The sequence below is a fragment of the Dromaius novaehollandiae genome, chromosome 2, assembly GCF_036370855.1.
Source record: "Dromaius novaehollandiae isolate bDroNov1 chromosome 2, bDroNov1.hap1, whole genome shotgun sequence".
Classification (NCBI taxonomy): domain Eukaryota; kingdom Metazoa; phylum Chordata; class Aves; order Casuariiformes; family Dromaiidae; genus Dromaius; species Dromaius novaehollandiae.
In genome coordinates, this window is record NC_088099.1 from 38,065,865 (window position 1) to 38,086,142 (window position 20,278).

Below are 20,278 nucleotides of genomic sequence, written 5' to 3' on the forward strand. Positions count from 1 at the left end.
TTTCGTATGTTTCACATGAACGTAATTCACTGGACAGTATATTAAGCAAATTAGTATTTGTACAGAATTTTATAATTTTCAGTACATTTCAGACTAGCTCTGTCAACTCTCATCACTGTCAACAGTGTGATGGCCTCACCTGAATGAAGGAAATAGCTGCTAAATGTACTTTATCTTAGAATTAATGACTAACTTTTACCTCCCTATTCCCGTTCCAGGAGGTGGAAAAACTTCCCCTAGTATTTCCCAGTTTATCTTATTGTTTAAAGTACTTTAATTGAAAATACTTCATTTTTGTGAGCTGGAACGAGAACACAGTTAGCTGGCCAGGTTAGGCCACGCCACACTTTTTCATTTAACAAAATATACTTCACCAAAGTCAATATCTGAGCATTGCTATTAAAATTTAGTTCATAGCTCATAGCTCCATTAATTACTTCTCTCCTTTTTAAATGTTTAAAGAGAAACACTTTATCACAGATTTGAATACATCTTCCAAGAAATGTGGTCCTGTTCCACTCTCCCAAAGGTTTGCCATATCTCTTCAACATCGAAGCGGCTCTCTTCACTTAGTAACTTTGTGAGGACAAGAATCAATTCCCATGGACCGCTAGCATTGGGATAACTGGAGGGGCCAGGATGGAGAGTTGCAGTTTGTCCAAGTTACGCTACAATGTCCTTCCCTTCCCTTCCCTTATTGCTCAATGCAGTCCTCTGCCTTCTGGTTTGTAAAGGGAAGGATCAAGTCATGAAGAAAGCTTATCTGTAGAAAATATTGCCAAGCAATTTCTTGACACTTAGTCTTCAGATTACTTTACTAAAAATGCCAAGCCTGCTACTGCCTCAACACTTTTCAGTAGTTCACTTTATTAAGTCCCACCTGTGAAGTGAAGCGCAATACAATTGTTGAAGAAAGCTTCCTTTTACTTGACAGGTTTCAAATAACAGATCTAATTATCATGACATAAACTGACAATTTCAGAGGATAATCTTCTCATAAATACTGTGTTAAAGCCAGCACATTAAACGCATTTTCTCATTACGCCAATTGGAATGGAAACAATATTTTCCTTGCCATGGGCACATTAGCACATGGTCAGGCAGAAGCTGTAACAAAAACAGGTAGCAATTTTATTATAATTAAAGATAATACATTCAGCTTTAAACATGGAACTGGACAGCAATTCCTTCAGGCAGCTGCTGTCCAGTGTTTTTAGCAACCTTGTCGTCTTAACAAGGCTACCTGAAAATACGATGTCCTCGGTGCCCTCTGTGTGTTTGCACCTGTCTATCTAAGTACCCAATCCTTTTTTTTAACCTTTTCAGTTTCAACCTAATTTGAAATGGGCAAATGTTTCACAGACACTTAAATTCTTCAAAATTTCATGAAAATATCAACACGAATAGGTGAAGAGATCCTGTAAGTTCTGTAAAAAGAAGAGGCTGAAGTGCAAGTTCAAAGTTATAAGACCTAAGGGAACCTATACTGGTGACAGCAAGATCTTTTACATGTTTCAGCCTGTGAACAAACTTTAATCAAAGCTCATAGGCAATCACAAGACAAAAATCTGTTATTTTCAGTAGTCCCAGCACTCAGAAAGCTACTTGTTTAGAAAGAATGGTGATACATTCTGTAAAAAAACAGACCAAATGCAAATGCTTGTATACCCCCCATTCCTTTGCAAGACTTGCATATGATTTGGAGTGCCTTGATCGTATTCAGTAGTCATCCTTGGCCAGATGGGTCACTGGGCTGGCAGGACCTTCCATTCCCCTCAGAGAACATGTATTATTTTACAGGCAAACCCAGTAACAGGGATGTTCCCTGTATTGAAAGCAAATGATTACCTGACTTCCTCAACTTTCCTCTTTGACTTAGGAACAGTTAAAATCAAATGTCAAGCTCGACACCAATATTTATTCTCTTTTATAGAAAGCTGCCCATTCCCATGGGTGGTAAAAGCACTGTGCTTACCAGTACTGCATTCCTACTACTTTCAGACAAATACTTAGCAAGAAATAAATGTCCATACCAAAAATGTACAGATCATACTCTCCCTCTGTAATCCTGCTTTCAGATAAGCCTTCCGCTACAGGTTTTACTGTGCTAGTGTCCCATAGCCAAAAGAACAATATATTGGGAGGAGACAGATAATGAGAGAAAAAGGACAATATTCCTGGTAATGCAGCCTTGGATCTGTATGTCCTAAGACCACAAAGCAGGAAACAACAAATCTTGTCACAACCTCCTTGAGGTCCAGGTGCTGTAATCTGAATCTTCTCTGATGCTGATTCCAGCACCAGCTATTATTATGAAGTTATTAAACCTTTTAAACAGAAAGTCAGTGATCTTTCAGAGGACTGTAGATGATCATGGTTTCCCTCCTCTCCTTTCTGCTCTCCAAACAATCTAATTTTGCTGAAGAAGATGAATTGAGAGTGAACGACCTGCCTCAAGGTGTAGGCTGTAATGCAAGATAGTGCTGAAAAGCACTGGTTTATTGTGCTTATTTAAGGCTGTGACACTTCTCTAGTATTGGTGTATCACTACTTCTCAACTCATTCACGTCACCAATGCATGCATCTTTTGTGTTTTCTCTGCTAAACAACATAGGTACATGTCTGTGAACTGAGACTATTCATACATAATTCACAAAAGTATGTTAGTTTAATTAGATTATTGTTGGTCAGCAAAGATTTATCTGGTAATTTTGGGAAAGCATCAATATCTCTTTAACTATACAGCACTTGTATATGTCAATTTTTACATTTAGAGCCATGTCCCATCAGGACAAGAATGTGAAAATGAATTCAGATGCCATGCGGTTGACATGGTGCAAATAAACAGTGTTCTGACATATTTCAAAGCCAGCTGGATAACTGCAAGGTGCAGGTGTTTCCAACAATCCCTGGCATGGTTTATGAATGCTCGGCTACTTAGCTTCAGGCTTTCTGGCCAAACTACACTCCTAAGACTAATGTCAAGAAAAGAAACATATCAGATCATAGAATAATTCCTAAATCTCCCTATGTCAGACAGTGAAGACTTTTTGAAGGAGCTGCTGGTAACTGTGGGAGAGAAAGGAAACTCCCAAGAGAGGGTAATTGTATGTGTAGATATGAATTGGTAAGCTTATATCCATGAGATGTTCAAACCCTTTGGATCAATCAATTTTCTACAGTAAATTGGCAATGCTTCAGGACAGAGAACTCTGTTTTTCTGTTGCTTGTGGTTGACAGGAATTTACTGGAAGCACTGACTCATGCTTAATTAGTGGTACGTTGGGCTATTTTTATGTTGTTTTATGCATTTGTAGTAACTGCTGTTTTTAAAGCACGTATTGTTCCTCAGAATATTTCACTGTAATCTGGCACAATAATTTTTCTTTAAGACACTGAAACCTGAAGAAAATATCTTTTAAATATCTTGCTTTGACTTAATTCCATAGCAGACAAATCTATGGATGAGAAGCTTTCTTCTTATAACTCACCTAATCAAATAATGGATTGACTATTAACTAATACATGGACTTGGCTCCACACCTAAATTCCTCAAAGATAATGAAATGATACCTATTAGAATGATTGCACAGCTCTTTGTATTGAAAAAGAAAGCAACATTATTTCTATCAGTAAGGAGAGCAGGAAGGTGTTAATGATTTAAATCCATGACAAATCTCAGTGGAAAACATCTTTTCTTGTAGTGTTTGTTCACCACATGGTGTGTGCTTCAGAAGGAGCTAAATCAGCAAAACTGCTGAATTTGAAATATCAGGAACATTCATCTGTCTCTGAATTTAGTTATGTTACGTGTAAAGATCCTGAATAGAATCTGATAGTGTAACAGCAATGTGGAATTGCATATTAAACATACCTAACCTGTCATTAAAAAACTCTAATTACAGCCATCAGATGAGTCCCTGTGCTGCTACTTGTCATGCTATATATATATATATATCATTTTAATGGGAGAAGATAGTATTTCTGATTATGTCGCTTAATGCACGATATATGAAAGTTATGGGCTTGAACCTGTTCCCATGGAGGTCAAAGACAGTTTTGCCATTGTCTTCAAGTAGACCAGGATGTGGTTTTATGACTTTTTATGACACTAGAGTTTCATTTGTGTTAATTAATTTACTTAGCAGGTAATGAAACGCTTGAAAAAAAACAGCCCTCTGGCTCATGAGTTTGGCACTGTGTTTAATACTTTCATTAGGAATAATTGCATTGAGAAACTTTTAAGCAGAAATGGGTAAGATGGATCAGTGTATTAGGCAAGATCAAGCTTCCTAGCCGTTGCTTAGGAAGCCCTGAGACTGCCTTCTACATATGTTCTAGCCTCCTCTTCTTTTAGTCTTTCAGAGACTAGGTCTAGGATGTTGAATCTTTAATGCTTAATAGTGTCAGATGGGAGCACAATAGCTTAAGTTTCAAGTGTGAGTTGTAAGATGAGAGCACAGTCCTGCTTTATGGTTTTGTATGTTTTATACATCACGGAGGCATTTGTTCAGCACACAGAACTGACCTCTGTTTTTTGCGTCAGCAGTGTCACTGGGAATGGCAAGGAGAGATGGGTAATGAGACTGAGGTGGTTCTTTCAGGTCATGGTTGAAGCCACGGCTAGGCATCTGGGAAGATCTGTACAGATGCTGCTAAACGTAAACTTTTTGGAAACAATTCTGAGAAAGGAGTTCTATATAGCACTTTGATTTCTTAAAAAAAAAATAACATAGCAGTGTCCTTTTAATTTTTTTAGCTTTTTAGCTCTTTGTTAACATCAGGTCCATACCTGAGAAAGGTAAGAAGCTGTGGAAATGGTGATGGAGGCAGTTCTGCGAAGCTAGCAGGAATGCAGTGTGCCAGCTGGTGTGGAGGTAGGTTGGTCCTAAACTATATTCTGTCACATATTTCCTGGGTGATCTTGGGAAAATCACTTCTTGTTCTGAGCACTAGTTCTACAGCCTGAGGGAGATAATGCTTCTTTACCTCACAAGGTTTTTGCTTTGGTTGTTTTTGTAAGGTGCTTATTTACCCACATGTTGGGGGCTATAAAGTACCTGGATCAATTGAAAACCTGTCAGTCAGAACTTGAAAACCCATCAGTCTCTGTATTGAGGGCTTTTTATTAAATTAAGAAGAAAAAAGAAGTAAGACAATATTGGCTTGGGGTCTGATGCCCCCTTTAGCATATTGCTGTGATTGTCTTGGACTACTTTTAGCCAGGCAGTAGTTTATGGACATTATGGTAGAAATACTTGCTGAGAAAAGCTATTTTATTAATTGAGTAGTCTCACTGTAAACCATGTGATATCCCAGAAGACACTTTATAAATAAAGTGTATTTGCATCAGGAGTTTTTCAAGGTTCTCTATTTTACAAAGTAATAATTCACAGCTTAAACTAAATCCACTGAGGTGAAGTTTATCTGTCTAGCACTTTAATAAAATGGGAACTAATGCAATTTCTACTGGAGAAAACAAATGCTTCTTATTTGTCATGATATTTTACATATCTATGTATCATTTTAAAGGAAGTAATTGATGATGGTCCTCTTCTACAGAAAAGGAGTTTGCATGGCAATAAATAAATGTATACATCTGCCTCACTTTGATCCATCCTCTTTATGTGAGTCTGAAGAAGATTTTCATCTGTTTCCCAGAAACAATGCTGAATTCAGACAGCAAGAATAGCTGTTTCATTTGAAATTTTATGATACTTTCCTCATTTGTTGCTGTTTGTGGCAATCATGTAAGAGCAGCAAATAAAATAATAAGTCCAGGAACGCAGCAAGGAAAAACACTGAGTTAAGCACATTGAGACAAAAATTCATTCATGCTGTTGTAAGAAGAAAGATGGAGAGCTAATGCCTCTGCATATGATAAAACAGTTAGCTTGTCTTGTTAGCAAGACTAGTACAGTCAGCGAGACAATGTAACAGATCTTCATTTTTTAAGCTGATGAAAGGATTCTTTTAAAGCACACTAACTTTTTAAAAATAAAAATAAAACAGCAGCTTCTTCTACCTTTCTTAGTTCTTAACTTAATACTTTGCTTACATTTAGTGGAAGGCTCTCAACTCAGAGGGATTTTTAATGGTATGTCTTTTCTCTGAGAGATGAGACATATTTAGGAAATTCTTTGTTATTATTTCAGTTAAAAGACCGGCAAGTCAGAGGTTGCAAACCAGTAGTCCATAGTTTAATGCCGAAATTTTATTTAGATTTTACCCTGATTTGATTCACTTCCGCTTTAAACCAAAGCGACAGTGTTACTTCCCCTGTGAAGAGAAATGCACATTACATAGAAAAGTTTGGCAACTCTGGAAACCCCTTTTCCCTGTTGTTTCTGCTCCTTCTACAATTTACAGATGAGGGAACTTTATGAAGGGGATTACCCTGCTGTTCACAAAGTACATGATATTAGCAAAAAGGAACACAAGCTAGCTGTGCCTCAAGGCTTCTGCTAACTCTTGTCGATCTTATCTCGAGCCTCCAAAGTAACAATTTTTGCTTGATTACTAGAGGAAACATGTCCATCTATTGATTTCTCCCTGAAAATGGATTGCCAATTTCAAACAAATTTGATAGAGAGATACAGTGTTCACACATTAACTTCTTAAAAACTTCTTAAAAAGCAGCTGCTGGATGAAATAAAGAGTCAGGTTAACAACACTGTTGAGGAAAAGCCTGTCCCACAGGCTCAGCAGTTATCTATTCTCTTTGGCCTACAGGCTGGTCAATTGGCAGAGGTGCACTGACAGACCAGTCAGCGCACAAATTCCTCCAAATCTGCCACAAAAAATGTTGCTTCTTTCTCACTGGCGAAATAAGAGGCATGGAAGGCAAAAGAGGGTAGTGGCTCAGAGGATGGTGGAGGTCTTATGGCATAGGGCATTGAAGTGATGTTACTGCAATGGGAAAGGAAAATAAGATCTTAATACAGACACTCATGGGAAACTATTTTTCATTGATTTCATTATCTATGGAATAACTTGTTTAAGATTTGAATCAATGTGTTATATCACAAGTAACAAAAGTCTAAAAGTAGAAAGAATATTAAAAATTAGATTAAAGGTTATCTATATTTTCTTCTTATTTCATCTACCTTTAGAAGAATGAGGAAGAATCTTTTCTTTTACTTCTGGAGAATGCAACACAATGTTCATTAAAGTTTACTCACCTCAGTGTTACTAAGACTCTTTATTGCTCCAAAATAGTCATTAGATATCAAGGCTATACAAGAGGTAAAGAAAAGTTTACATAAGACTCTAAATTATTAACTGGAAGATATGTGGAGGGGAGCCAAAAAGAACCTCCCTCTCTATTTTCTTCCTAAAACCACATTCAGCTGCAGAAGGAAACCCACCAGGTCATCTCTATATATCTCGAACACGAGAAATGGGGAGAGGAAGAATTTTCCTTTCTTTGGTATTTCATTTTAAGATGACTAAGAACAAAGGGCTAAATACAAACAGGAACATTTATTTATTATGAGCTGAAATCTTGCAACTCTTATTCAGCTGGTTGTCTCCGTACTTCACTGGAACTATTTGCATGATGAGCAGTGTAGGTCTTTCTGTGTGATACTTGCGGAATCATCTTTGGCTTGCTTTCATAGACTTTAGCAAGACAAAATGTCCACTGAAATCTTATACCTATGCCAAAACTAACCTTTGGGATGTTCCATCTGAATCAATCCAGCTGGAAAACTTTCTCAAAACAGGATCTGAGCCAAACTCTGGAGTCTATATTTGATATGCGCTTTCTTAAGAAAACTTTTTAAAAAGAGACTGTACTTGAACTTGATGAGATGCAAAATATTTTTTACCTAATCTCTGCCATCTTGGTGGATAATGCATAATCCTATGCCAGCTAAGGGATGCTCAGGTAAAAAAAATGCTTAAGTGGAAGTGTTTCCCATGATACCTAATGTTTAGAAAATATCATGCAATGTTATGCTTACTATCCTATAGTTTTGGTTATGTAAAAACCAATCGTTTTTTCCAGAGGTAGTTATTATGCAAAATTAGATATTCCTGGAATTTATCAGACTACAAAAATATGAATTATGCCTTTGTTACTCCTTATGTGGAAAGATGAAGACATCAGCCTAAAAACCAACGCCTCAGCAGTTAGCCAAGATATAGCCGATTGTAAATGATCTAGGGGAACGGTTCTCTTTTTCATGTCAGTACCTCCCTGTGATCTTTTAGTTGGGAAGGAAAACATGGGAGACAGAAGCGAAAGACTTGTGTTCTCGATAGGTGTTTCTAATCCTGCTGAAAATTGTTATCCTCAGGCTGAGGTCTCAAAACATACTAGACTTACGGAGTACTGACCTGGGAAGTATTTCACAAATGCCAAGCCACCTTCACTAAGAAAAATACATCAGTTTTGTAACTCAGAACATGTAAAACAGTGTCACCAAAATCTCCGAGCTATGTAGAAAAAAGGTTGCTGACAGCAATTTTTCATCATGTAAACTAATAATCATGCACTTCATGTTCAAAACTTTTGCAGTCTCACTGAGTACATTTTAGTTCCACTTGTGATCATCAAAGTATCCCATGAACTGTTCACCTTGTGTTCAATGGGCTGAATTAAATGTGCTGAATGCTAAGTGCAAGACCATGTTTCTACATCTTAACATAGTACAGCCAATGCAACCCAGCTGTGCAAATGATACTTGAAAGCCTTAAAGATTTTGTTTTTCTATAAAATGCCTGTAAAGGGGCAGCAAGATAGGAAGTTTTCATGGAGATGGATCCTAAGTAGAAGAGGAATGTTACCAGATGTTACATGAAGTACCAGCTCTTTTTCATGCTTCAAAATTAGTTTGTAAACTTAGTCTCAGAACAACTGCAGCAAAGTCCTGAATATATCACTGACTGTAAGGAAACCATTTTAACTTGAGCAGTAGCAGCAAATCCTAACAAAACATTAATGATGTTTTGCCAGAGGGCAAATGGTGCAAACCATGTTTTTCCACCGTGAGAGGCACCACAGCTTTTCTTCTGTGCAGTGACCGTGGCCAGGACGCATAAAGAGTTGTCATGTTTAGAGCACTGCCATATAATTTTTTTAAGCACAGATGTTTTTGAGTTTCTTTGTAAAGAAACTGGTGCTGTACTCCTTCCTTTTAACAGTTATATGTGCATCTCAGAAATATTTGCCAACTACTGTTTAATGTAACTAAATAATTAAAAAATATAAATACCCTGATTATTGACTAGCTGTTTTGGTTTCAATCTGCCAAAAGAAGACAGACAGTAAACAGGGGATGAACAGATGAGAATACAGAGTAGTCTCAACAAGCCTGCTGCCTGCCTGCATGAAATAGTGCAGGGAGCATGCACTGTAATCCAATTAATTTTCTATTAAAGGACATGTAGAAAATAAGAAGCAGCTGCACAGAGGTCCTGTCTCCTTTTTTTCCCTGGAATCTAAGTTTTAAAAGCTTGGCTGTGGAAAAATGGAACATCACATGGGAAAATGCTGCATTTCCCACCATACTGGATATATCAGATTTCTTCAAAGAGACAAAGTGGTGACAATGCTGCTCCTGAATGGAAATGTTTTTCTTCCTACAGGCTTTCTCCTCCTGCAGGCTCTCTGCAGATTCAGGTAGGCTTTTCTTCATGACTAACTTGTTTTTGAAACTCTACACACACAGAAGGACAATATACTTGTGTGTGTTCCCTGTGGTGTTGCTCCCCGCACATTAAGAATCCTTGATCTATGGGCCTGATTAGGCAAAGTGGTATGTCTGGTTTCGATGAGGCACAAGCTGTGGAATCCCCAGAAAACAGGCTGAAATGGCTCTGAGGCCAGACATATTTCAGTGAAGCAGTCTGTTTTGAATTATGCTCCCTATTAGTGGTAGATTTAAAAATTAGGAAACTAAGAGTAAATCTGGAACTCAACAAGGCTTAAAACAGGCCTGGGTCACAAATCTTGCTAACTATGTGATGGGCTGGTCTTCAGTGCAATGACAAGGAGGTCTTTAAGAAAAAAAGGAAGTAGAAAGAAAAGGGTGACCAGAGTATGGTGGGCAGAAAATGATAAAGGTAATTATTTCTTCTCATTTTATGTTCTGAAACTCAGGGAAAGCTCATACAAATGGTAAACATATGGAATAAATTATCAGGAAAGGTGATCCCAAAACAAAGACTACAACAGAGTTCAAGTGACACCCTTGATTCATTTCTGGAAGAGAAATGTTTGGAGCCATAAAGTCAACAAAAGAAAGTAGGATTAAAACTAACCTGAAAAGGGCAAGTAAATTAGACTGGAAGCCATTTTCTTGTTCCTTACGGCAACTTCCCAAGACTGCACATCTGAAATGTGTAATTTAACATAAGCCCAAAGAACCCTACTTGCCAAGTGCAGAAAAATTTGTCAAATATAAATATTCTTGTAGCAGAAAAGTAGTAGATCTTTAACATAAATATTGAAAGGAAGGATCTCTGTATACATATATGCATCCAGATGCATGCACGTTTATTTTGAAATTAGAGAACTGACATAAAAAATCCTTGTGCAACATTATACAGGTCAGTTACTTGACTGCTTGAGTTTCAATCAAGATGGCCATAAAATCAGGTAACAAAGCTGCAGTGCTTTGGAAACCCAGATGTATTTGAAACGAGCTGTTGTATGCAATTAAAAGGGATGTGAGAAGCCAGAAGAACAAGACAGTCTAACACCAGGTCTACACTGCCGACTTCAGCTGGCACAGCTATATTAATCAGAAGTATGAAACTGTTTAATACCTGGGTGATACGGCCATATTGCCAGCTGTGCCACAAGTGTTGATATTGTTTCACTGGTGTAAAGGTGAAATTCTATAAACATAACTTATTTTCCTTGCAGGTTTTTTTTCTGCACTGGTATAATACACAGATGTGCTAGCATAGCTGCAGCTCTAACACAAACACTTTTCTATAATAACACAGATACAGCCAAAACCATGAAGGTCACAGAAGAACATGCTAAGAGTTTTACTTTGACTATTTCTACACTAAACGTATTACATCACTTATGTGTTCCAAATACAGACAGCTAAAGAACTGCAGGGAAAATACAGCAAAGCTGTACACATATGCAAAATAATGATGCTATAAAGTACGCCCTTCTATCAGCCCAGCTGTGTTGCTCAGGAACAGCCACCTGTGCCCACACATCTGTGCCAGCAGAAGCCTGCACCAACACACTTACTCCAAATACCTAACTTTCCATTTCTTACTTCACCTTATGTGTCAGGTGTGTATGTGACTTCCCATCTTGATTTGATTTTGCCAGCTACAACTGTTTGGACAAGGGCATAGCTGAGGCACAAGGCAGGCTGTGCTCTGCTGCCCCAAACCCTGACATTGTAATGATGGGCTAGAAGAGGCCCCAGCAGCACCCTGCTTGACACTGCAGCCACTGTCCTCTCCCTTGCTCCCTCAGCAGTGCTATCCCTCCTGCCAACAGGAAGGGTAAGGTCTGCGCCATGCTCTGAATGAGGGCAGAAAAGCCATTTGGAAGAAACTGGGCCAAGTCTCTCCCCATCATCCTTGGGCCCCTCCAGCACAGTCCCTCAACCAGCCCTGGGAGGAGCAGCACCAGGGAGGGCGGTGGTTTGGCGGGGATAATCAATGGACCAATCAGAGAGAAACTTCCGGGGGATTCTCGCCCAATAGTCAACTTTTCTTGGACTTTGGGCGGGGGAAGCCAGCCAAGGGCCAACGCGGAGCGCCATGTTTGATGCTGGCAAAGGGGGGCGCGCCCCCACGGTGCCCTCACGCCAAATGGCCGCTGGGAACGGTCACGTGGAAGGCTCGTGGTTCCGCGGAGGGGCGTTGCTAAGGGGGAAGCCCAGCAGCGGGTGTAAACACGCGGAGGGAGCGAGGCGCATGCGCAGCTCCGGACGGGGAGCGCGACAGGAAAGCGTGAGCGCCCCTAGGCCCCACCCCCGCGACTCCAGCCCCCGCCCCCGCCCCGCCCCCGCGGCCCGGCGCCTCTGTTGCCGTTGCGGCCGGGGCGGGGCAGGGCCGCCGCTTCCTCCCTGGCGGGGCCGGGGTCGCCCCGCCCCGCCCGTGGCGTGCCCGGTCTGCCCGGCGCCCTCAGCATGCACGGCGCGCTCGCCATCCCCGAGGACGTCCGCAGCCTCCTGGCAGGTGAGGCCGGGGGGAGGGCTTGGCGGGGGGCGGGCGGGGCGCCGCGCAGGCCCGGCTCGGCCCGGCCCGGCCCGGCCCGGGTGGGGGGCGGCGAGGGGCGGGCCCGCGCCGGGGTGTGGCGGGCGACGGCAGCCGTTGCGGAGGCTCCCAGCCGGGGCCGGGGGAAGGGGGCCCCGAGCCGCAGCCCCGCGGCGCCGGGGGACGCCTCTCAGCAAGGGGGGGGGGTTTGCTGATTTAATGGGTTTGGTCAGTTCCTTCTTCCCGGTTACTTCCTCCCTCCGCCTGCGGTTGCGCAGCGGCGGCGCTGCGTGGTTTGCTCCCCCCAAAGGGCCGCCGGCTCCGAGGCGCCGGGCCGCGCTGCCGCCTGCTTCCCCTGGCGGGCTCTTGCGGCGGGCGCGAGGCGGGCAGCCGGGCCCCGCCGAGCGGCGCCGCTCGCAGCCTTCCCCGCTGTGGCGGCCCGCCCGCGCCGCTGCCGGGGGCGCGAGGGAGCGCGGAGCTCTGCGGGGGCCGCCGGCAGTTACGGCGGTGGTGCGCCTCCCACCCCGGACTGGTTCGAGTGAAAGTTTCTCCTCCTTGAGGCGTGTGGGTGGTCTGTCAGTCACTTCTGGAAGCTGAAGCATGTTCTGGTGTCACCAGCGTGGTTTTACCAAGTTACCTTTTTTCTTTTCTTTTTCTTTTTTCTTTTTTTTTTTTTTTGAAAGTTCCATGCTGAACAGTTTAGGTCAACGTCATTGAAGTGAATTAAGATGTTCCTGTATTGTAGGCATGTGGTCATATCAATCAAATATGCCCACGCTAGCAACTCTGGGTCCATATTCTCGTGGATATGTTGGAGTAGTATAATGGAATGATATCTCACCATGAAATGTTATCTGCAGAAGTGTTAGTGGAGGCTTGAAAATACTAGTGTTCTTTTCATGTGCAAAAACTTACATTTCATTTTTTCTGATTTTTGTTGTTGTTGTTAAAATAATTTGCATATTTCCCATTGGGGGGATTTTTATCCTTGTGGAGAAAGGCGTGAGAGGCTTTGCTATCCTGAAACTACTTCAACTGGAGCAGGGGAATCTTTCTTTTGACAACTTCTGTTTATGCCTTAGGAACATCTTGAGCTTTGGCTGAGCCATTAAAATTAACCATGCTTTTCAAAAACTTGCCTCTAAAATTAAGTACCTGACTACATGGCTAGACAGCTACCAGAATCTACAGCAGTTCATCAGCTTTGAAAACTGTATTTTTTTTCTTTTTCTAAGCACTTTGATTGTAGGAGTTCATGTTTGAAACATTTTGATTTTACCAGTCATCTTATCTTTAAAGCACTTCTGCCAGCACTCTTAAGTGTATTGGTAACGCATATTTGCAGATCATACCCTCTGTAGTAGAATCTCATATGAAAGGCCACCAGAAAAAAAGGAGTCCTTATAATGATTTCTTACCGTGGGAGGCTTGATCATCTAGAAAAAAAAAAAAAAGCCCTGGAGGGCCTTTCCAAACCTTGCTTATTTCCGTGGCATTAGTATATTCTCGACTTATGATCACATGTAGTTGTTTTTTGTGTCAGAGCTGTAAATATACCTCATGTTCGGTGAAGCTGTGCTCTTAGAAACTCTTCATTATTACAAGCTTAGGATGGTAGAATTTGGGGGTGGGAGGGGTTGAGGAGATCTGTGCAGGTGGGATAATTCCAAACTGCGTTTTGTTTTTTGTCATGGTGCCTCTTCTAGGTAACTTGTTCTCCTCCTCATCTTTATCCAGTCTCGTTGTTCTCCTCCTCATCTTTATCCAGTCTCCAATAGAGAGAGCAATGCAGAGGTTGAAGTGAGACCGAGAACTCCTGTTTTGCCCCAAGGGGGATGTATACATGTTCTTTCAGAGTCACTGAGATCAATGGTCAAAGTTATATAAAGGTGTCTAGTGCAAGTACAAGTCCCTTGAGCTTCAGTTTTTCTAGAAGAAAAAGAGTTTTATTAGTGCTGTCTGTAGTACCTAAGTTAAAAAGAGAATGGAATGATTTACCAAAAATCTTTAAATCTTTCTTTTTTATAATCATGACTGTGTAAATACTACATAAAATAGTGGTGTTGTCTTAGAGATGCATTCAGTTTAGCTTGCATTCACACACAGCTTTATTTTGGGACCTGATGCAAAATGAGCTCAACACTTGTTAATTTTATGTCAGTGATGTATGGATTAGGCAGAAATTTAGCTGGGTGGAGATGGGGTAGTGAGGAACAAATAATAGTTTGGGATTTTTAATCCTTACTTGCTGAACTATCAAGGAGAAACCAATGTAAAAATAATTGTGGCTATTAAAAATTGTGGCAATTTAAAAATTCAATAACTTGATCCCTTTCGGGGGGGGGGAGGGGAAGCTCAACCCCTCCTCCCCAGGATTACTTTTTGCAGTTTGTGTGTTAACCTGTCCTTCCTTTTTTTTTATAGGTTACTACACACGTGCATGAAAGTTAGAAACTAAAATAGTTCAACTTGTATGAGCAGCTCGTTTGCTAACACATTCAGGTTCTGGTAATCTTTAATTATATAGTCTCCTGCTTTTTGTTCACACTATTAATGTTCTGAAGATATATGGTAATAGAGGAGGGAAGGGAGCTCTGTAATATTTTTACTATTAATTTAGCAACCCTTACACAATTCAAAGACTGCAGTAAATAGCTATTCATTTTTGTATGCTCTTCTTCGAGGGTGCTTCTTAATGTATTATTTTAATGGCTCACAAATATTGATTCAGCACCTCTTTGAGATGAGAGAATATTGTTTTCCCGTCAGTAAAATTAGTGTAATAAACAAGATGTGATCTGAGGTCACAAAAAATAATCAATGGTAGAACAGAATTAGAATTCAAATTCACCTGCCTCTGTGCTGTGCTGGTTTCTCCAGTAAAATAATGTCAGTTGGATGTCTTTATTCAATGGCCATTATGAGTGCTTGGCACTGCTTCACGTCAGGTTCTGGGAAGAACAGGCTCACGTTGGGAACATTAATGGCTGGAGACAAACAGTTCTTAGTGCAGCATTCGCATAGCAGTGGGGCAGGGACAGGTACAAAATCTTTCAAATATTGCACCCTTCCTGCTCTCCTCAGTACTTTTTCCTGTGCATTTTCAGCTTCTGCAACAAATGGCATGGGCAATCATACGGATTTCCTTACTCTTGCTTGGCCTTGATTGATTGCTGGAGTACTGTCCACCCACTACGCTGAACAAGTAAGGGTCCTACTGGAAAGCGTACTTGGTGCTCCTGTAGTTAAACATCGTGATGATGGGAATAAACATACTGGGGCATGAATTAAAGTTGCACAGGAAACTTTCTGACTTGTGAGTGCTTTACTTTGACCTAAACAAAATTATATCTTTAACACAAAAACAAATTTTGTCACACATGCTGGCAGGGTCATTACAGTTGCATGTCAGTGGCACTGAAATGCTCCAGGCAGGTGCACAGCTTGAGCTCAGCACTAACTACATCGGTTGGAAGCAGGAGGAAACTCTTTCTGTAAAGCTGAAGGGGAAGGTTGGTGCGGCAGTGGGCTTATTGCAGAGAAGTGCTGGGATTGCACAATGCCGTCCTCTCTCTTCTGCCTTCTTTAAGTGGTGGGAGGGAAGCATCAGAGACAGAAACAGGGTCCTCTGGGCATGAGTTGAGCTTTTGGGGAGAGGATGAAGTCAGTTTGCTGCCCTCCTTCCTCCCGCTTTACATCTGGGAGGTGTGTGACAGCGTGTGTAATTTTTTCACTGCTTACCTGTGTCTCTGCACCTTCCAGATGGTATGTGAATTTTGGAATTTACTGAAGGAAGCCCAGCCCTGCTGTACCTTTTTTTCTTTTGAAAAAGGCATCCTCTCTTGTGTTTCTGTGTTCAGTATCTCTTTGTAGGTATTGGTTTGGCAAAGTGGGGTATTACTTCTTAGTCTTTTTCTTGCTGCCAAGTTATTACTGACTGCGCAGATTGTTGGAGGCCTGCTTATTTTTATTTTGCCTTACTCCTTGATGCACACTCTAAGTTTCGACTTGTCTGCAGCTCAGAAGGTTTTTGGAGGTTTCTTTTTCCCCAAAGGCATATTGCTTCTTCTGTAACATAAATTATACTGGTTGCTTCAGTGATCATGATTGAAAAAAATTTCTTAAGTTTTTTAACTGTGTCTTTAGTAACGCGGATTTAGTTGGAAGAGTTAAGAGTTCTTTATTTTTAAAAGATTTTGATGGCATCATGATCATTATATATATAAAACCTTTTTTCTCTTATCTTTGTGACTATGACTCTAGAAAGACGTACTTTTTTCACTTCTGCTTTCATGCTTTGCAGCATTTCCAATATGATAATGAAACTTCTGTATTCATATTTAGAAAGTTACGAAGGTCTTTTTCGTGCAAATGTAACGAAACTCTCCCTCTAGTCATGTAGAACATAATATCTAGCTCCTATATTCATTGTTCTGTGTTCTACTAAACAAAAAGGATCTTATGCAAACTCTCTGGTTTTGCCTTTGAGACTATCTCCACCTAGACATTATTCAGGTTTTTAAAATCTCTAGTCATATTGCCTAATTGCCTTATTTCATGGTATTCCCTCTACATTCTTCAAAGTAATGTAATTTACCCGCTTGTCTCGCTGCATCCTGGAAAATAGCATGCAAGAGAAGGCAAGATGAGAGAACTACAAGATGGTGGATCCACTGCATGCGTCAGAGTTTAATTATGCTTACTTTTTATTTTTGGGCACTGCAGTAGTTATATTTACCCCTGATCCCCAGAAAACTATCCGCCCTTCTTTGACCTCCTTGTTAGCTGTTGCTGGGCTTGCTCCTTACATTCCTATCACAGGAAAAATCACCTAGGTGCAATGTAGCTTTTCTTCGTTGGCTGGTTCAATTGTAATACTACTTTAAACAAAGCAGAGTAAAGTTTTCAACAACGGTATAGTATTTTCACATTTCCATGGGTATAATGAATGCTGATTCTTGCAGAAGAATCCATCTTCACAAAATAAGCCAGGGTGATTATTGTAGACATCATCTAAATAGACATGTGTTTACAGATTTGGCAATATATTTCAATAGTAATGGAATAAGAATAGAAACAGTGAGGTGAAAAAATGCGCAGAGGCCTTCCTGGTAAGAAATAAGCTCCAGTGATTTGAAACATAGTTCAATTGTCTCTGCCATAAATTTGAGAATAAGTGTCATATATGGGTGATAAAAATGGCATAGGCTATTTTTTTATATACTCATTACTCACTTAGTTTGTCTTTTTCAATTAACATGGAGTCTATCTTTCTCATCTGACTGGGTTTACGTTTCTCTCCAATCATATGTCAACAAACCACAATAGATGCAGCATAATGTGGCATACAGTGTAAATCTTCAGGTTAATCCTTAACATTTTTTATTGTAGTTCATTTGGAATCACTTTGTAACTTGATCATGATTTGTGCTAGTGTGCTTTTTTCATCATATGCTTAATATGCTACAGCTTGATCTTTTCTCATTTCTTTAATGTAGGGAGAGGATGCCCAACTCCCTAGTCAATGAGGTTACAATAGAGTCCTTGATAATAATAATAACAATAATTATGTTTTACTCTTTCAAAGAGATGTGCTGTTTACTTCATTTGAAGTAAACACGCATCATATCAGTTTAGGTGTATTTCTGCCTTATATGTCACTGACAGAAGATATTGATCATCAATTTTTCTCAGTATATTTACTTTGATTGTGATAACAGAACGGTAGCCTTCCTTAAGGAAGTTTAAGGTACAACAGCTTCTAAAGGCAGTTCTTTCCAGCACTTTGCACTAAAATGAATGTTTGCCTATTAGACTGGATTGATGTGATATTTTTTGATGCTCTACAGTATCAGTTGCTTGTTTTACATTATGTCTTCTGTTTCTGTATAAGTATGCTTTTTTTTTTTTAAGAAAGGTTAGCAAACTGGGCAGAAACTTTTGAATATAGTTGGGAAGGAAGGGGAAGAGCAAAAATAAAACCCTCAGATATTTCTTGGCTCAAAAGACACGAGATTTATGTGCAGAGGGACAGGCAATTGCTGGCGTTGCTTGATAATCTGTCTTCAGGCCTGTTCCATAATGATGAATTGGAGGAAAAGTTTGAAATTCAATTAATTAATTGCTTTCTAATGCCAGCCCATGGAGAGCTGAAAGATAGGTGGTGGTCTGTCGGATGTTGGTCACCTTTGCAAAGTGTGTATGGACAACCGTGCCTAGCTTGCAACTAGCTTCCAAAATTCCCTGGCCTGCCTTCAGAAATGCCCTGGCTCGCTGCTGGCTCCTGGCTCTCCCTCTCCCGAAGACATACCTCCTCCAAAGAGGTGGGAGCAGGCTGGTGGCTGTAGGACCTGCTGGGACGACCTGCTGTTCCCTCCATGCGTGACTGGCAGCGCATCTGCCGGGTGACCCGGCCCTGGTGTCCCTGTTGTATGATGGACGCGTATCAGGCCGCGCAGCAGGAGTCTGTGTTCTCATCAGGTCATGTAAAGGTGGCTGCGTGCCTTTCCTACCCCGTGACTGGAAACACGCCTCTCTTGTGGCCAGTTTATAATTTTTCTCAGTCATTTGAGTGGTATGAATTCGTCAGGTGATGAGGAAGTGACTAACATTTTGATAACATGAAAGATGATGTTTTGGTTACCTACAGGAGGAGGGGAGAAGGGAAGGCGCAGGCCGCGCAGCCTCCGAGTGCCTCTGCAAGAGCCCGCTCGGGCCCCCCCACACAAAGCTTAAGTAGTTCTGTCCCAGGTGTATTTATTAAGAGCAACTGGGGATTGGAATAGTAAGCAATATGAACAACAAAAAGCCATGATTCATTATGATTAATTTAGCGCTCCTGAATGCAGTACGTGCTTTGGGCTAAAAGTTTACAACAATCTTGAAAACCTCCATCTGCATAGTTTCAGCCCTTACTAAAGAAGACTGCCAAAGATGTAAAACAATGGAAAACTTGCAGTGTTGTCTGCTTGTAATCACTGAAATAAGGAGAAGCACAGAACGTTTTAACAAACAATGAAAATCAAAACCTATCTTTTTTTCCTCGTAAAAGGAATGTAGATGGAAATGAAATTAAAACGGCCTTTTGGCTTTTGACTGTTGTATGAAATGGCAGTTAAATTTTGAACTTTATGAGCAATTTGCTTAATTACAATTGAAGCAGATGGAGCTATATTTTAGTGCGACTTCTCTTTTCTATCGGTTTGTAACCTGTATTGACAGAGCACTTTGTGAATGGATCTTATCAATTGAATCTTTCAGTTCTGCATCTATTGTTCATTTCTGTAGACACATAATTTCTCTGGGGCGCGCTTCAGACAAAGTTAATATCATGAGCTTAAAGAAGCAGAGCAACAAATATTGGTGTTCAAGCTATCACGCCGGCTAACGCACAAGCTTTAGAAAGTTGAGAGATATTGAATAGGTGTTCAAAGTTTATTTCTCTTTGAAATTCTAATACTTTCAGTAGAAAGAGTCAACTGTAGCTGAGTGTCCGTGACGATGATATGCACTCTGCAAAGTAGCATACCAAATAGCTGCTCAGTTAGTTAGAAACAAACAAAATGTATGAAAATACACTGCTTGTTTGTGTTACCTGGCAACTGATAAGCAGGAGTGCTCTGTTCAAAGAGGTTTTCTGTCTGGAGTACAGCTTTTTTTTAAATTCATCAATGGACCAAATGCTAGTGAAGCATGAAAGAAACACATTCACATTTAAGTGCTTATGGCTAGTAGCTTACATTTTAGTTTTCTGTATAGTGTTACAGTGGCAGAGGAGAGAGCAAATTTTTGGATCATCTTGGAGAAGGAGGAGTGAGTGAGTTAGTGACTTGAATAGCGGTGAGAAATGGGTATATTTTGCTTGTTCTCTCTTAAGTTCACTGTTTGAGGCTTGTATGTGTCATACTGAAGTCCCATGTTCTGTTCTACTTCTAAGGAAAGTCCCTTTTAGGAGCATCCTAGAAATAAAGTGAATGAATGTTCCCTTGTCCAAGGAGCTTATAAGCTGCTTGCCTTGTGTGCATTTGGCACATCTTGACTGGATTTACAAAAGTAGAAGAGAGCAAACTATGCAACATTCTGTAAAACTGTGAGCAGT

The 20,278-nt window shown here is 40.6% G+C and overlaps 1 protein-coding gene across 1 annotated transcript in view; it reads left to right on the forward strand.

The window, feature by feature from the left end:
* Positions 1-11,972: 11,972 nt before the first annotated feature.
* SKAP2 (src kinase associated phosphoprotein 2) overlaps positions 11,973-20,278 on the forward strand; it is a 122,565-nt gene continuing 114,259 nt past the window's right edge. Inside the window, exon 1 of the mRNA XM_064506275.1 lies at positions 11,973-12,162. Coding sequence (XP_064362345.1) covers positions 12,114-12,162 — 49 coding nt within the window. The 5' untranslated portion in view covers positions 11,973-12,113. The remainder of the gene's footprint in view (positions 12,163-20,278) is intronic.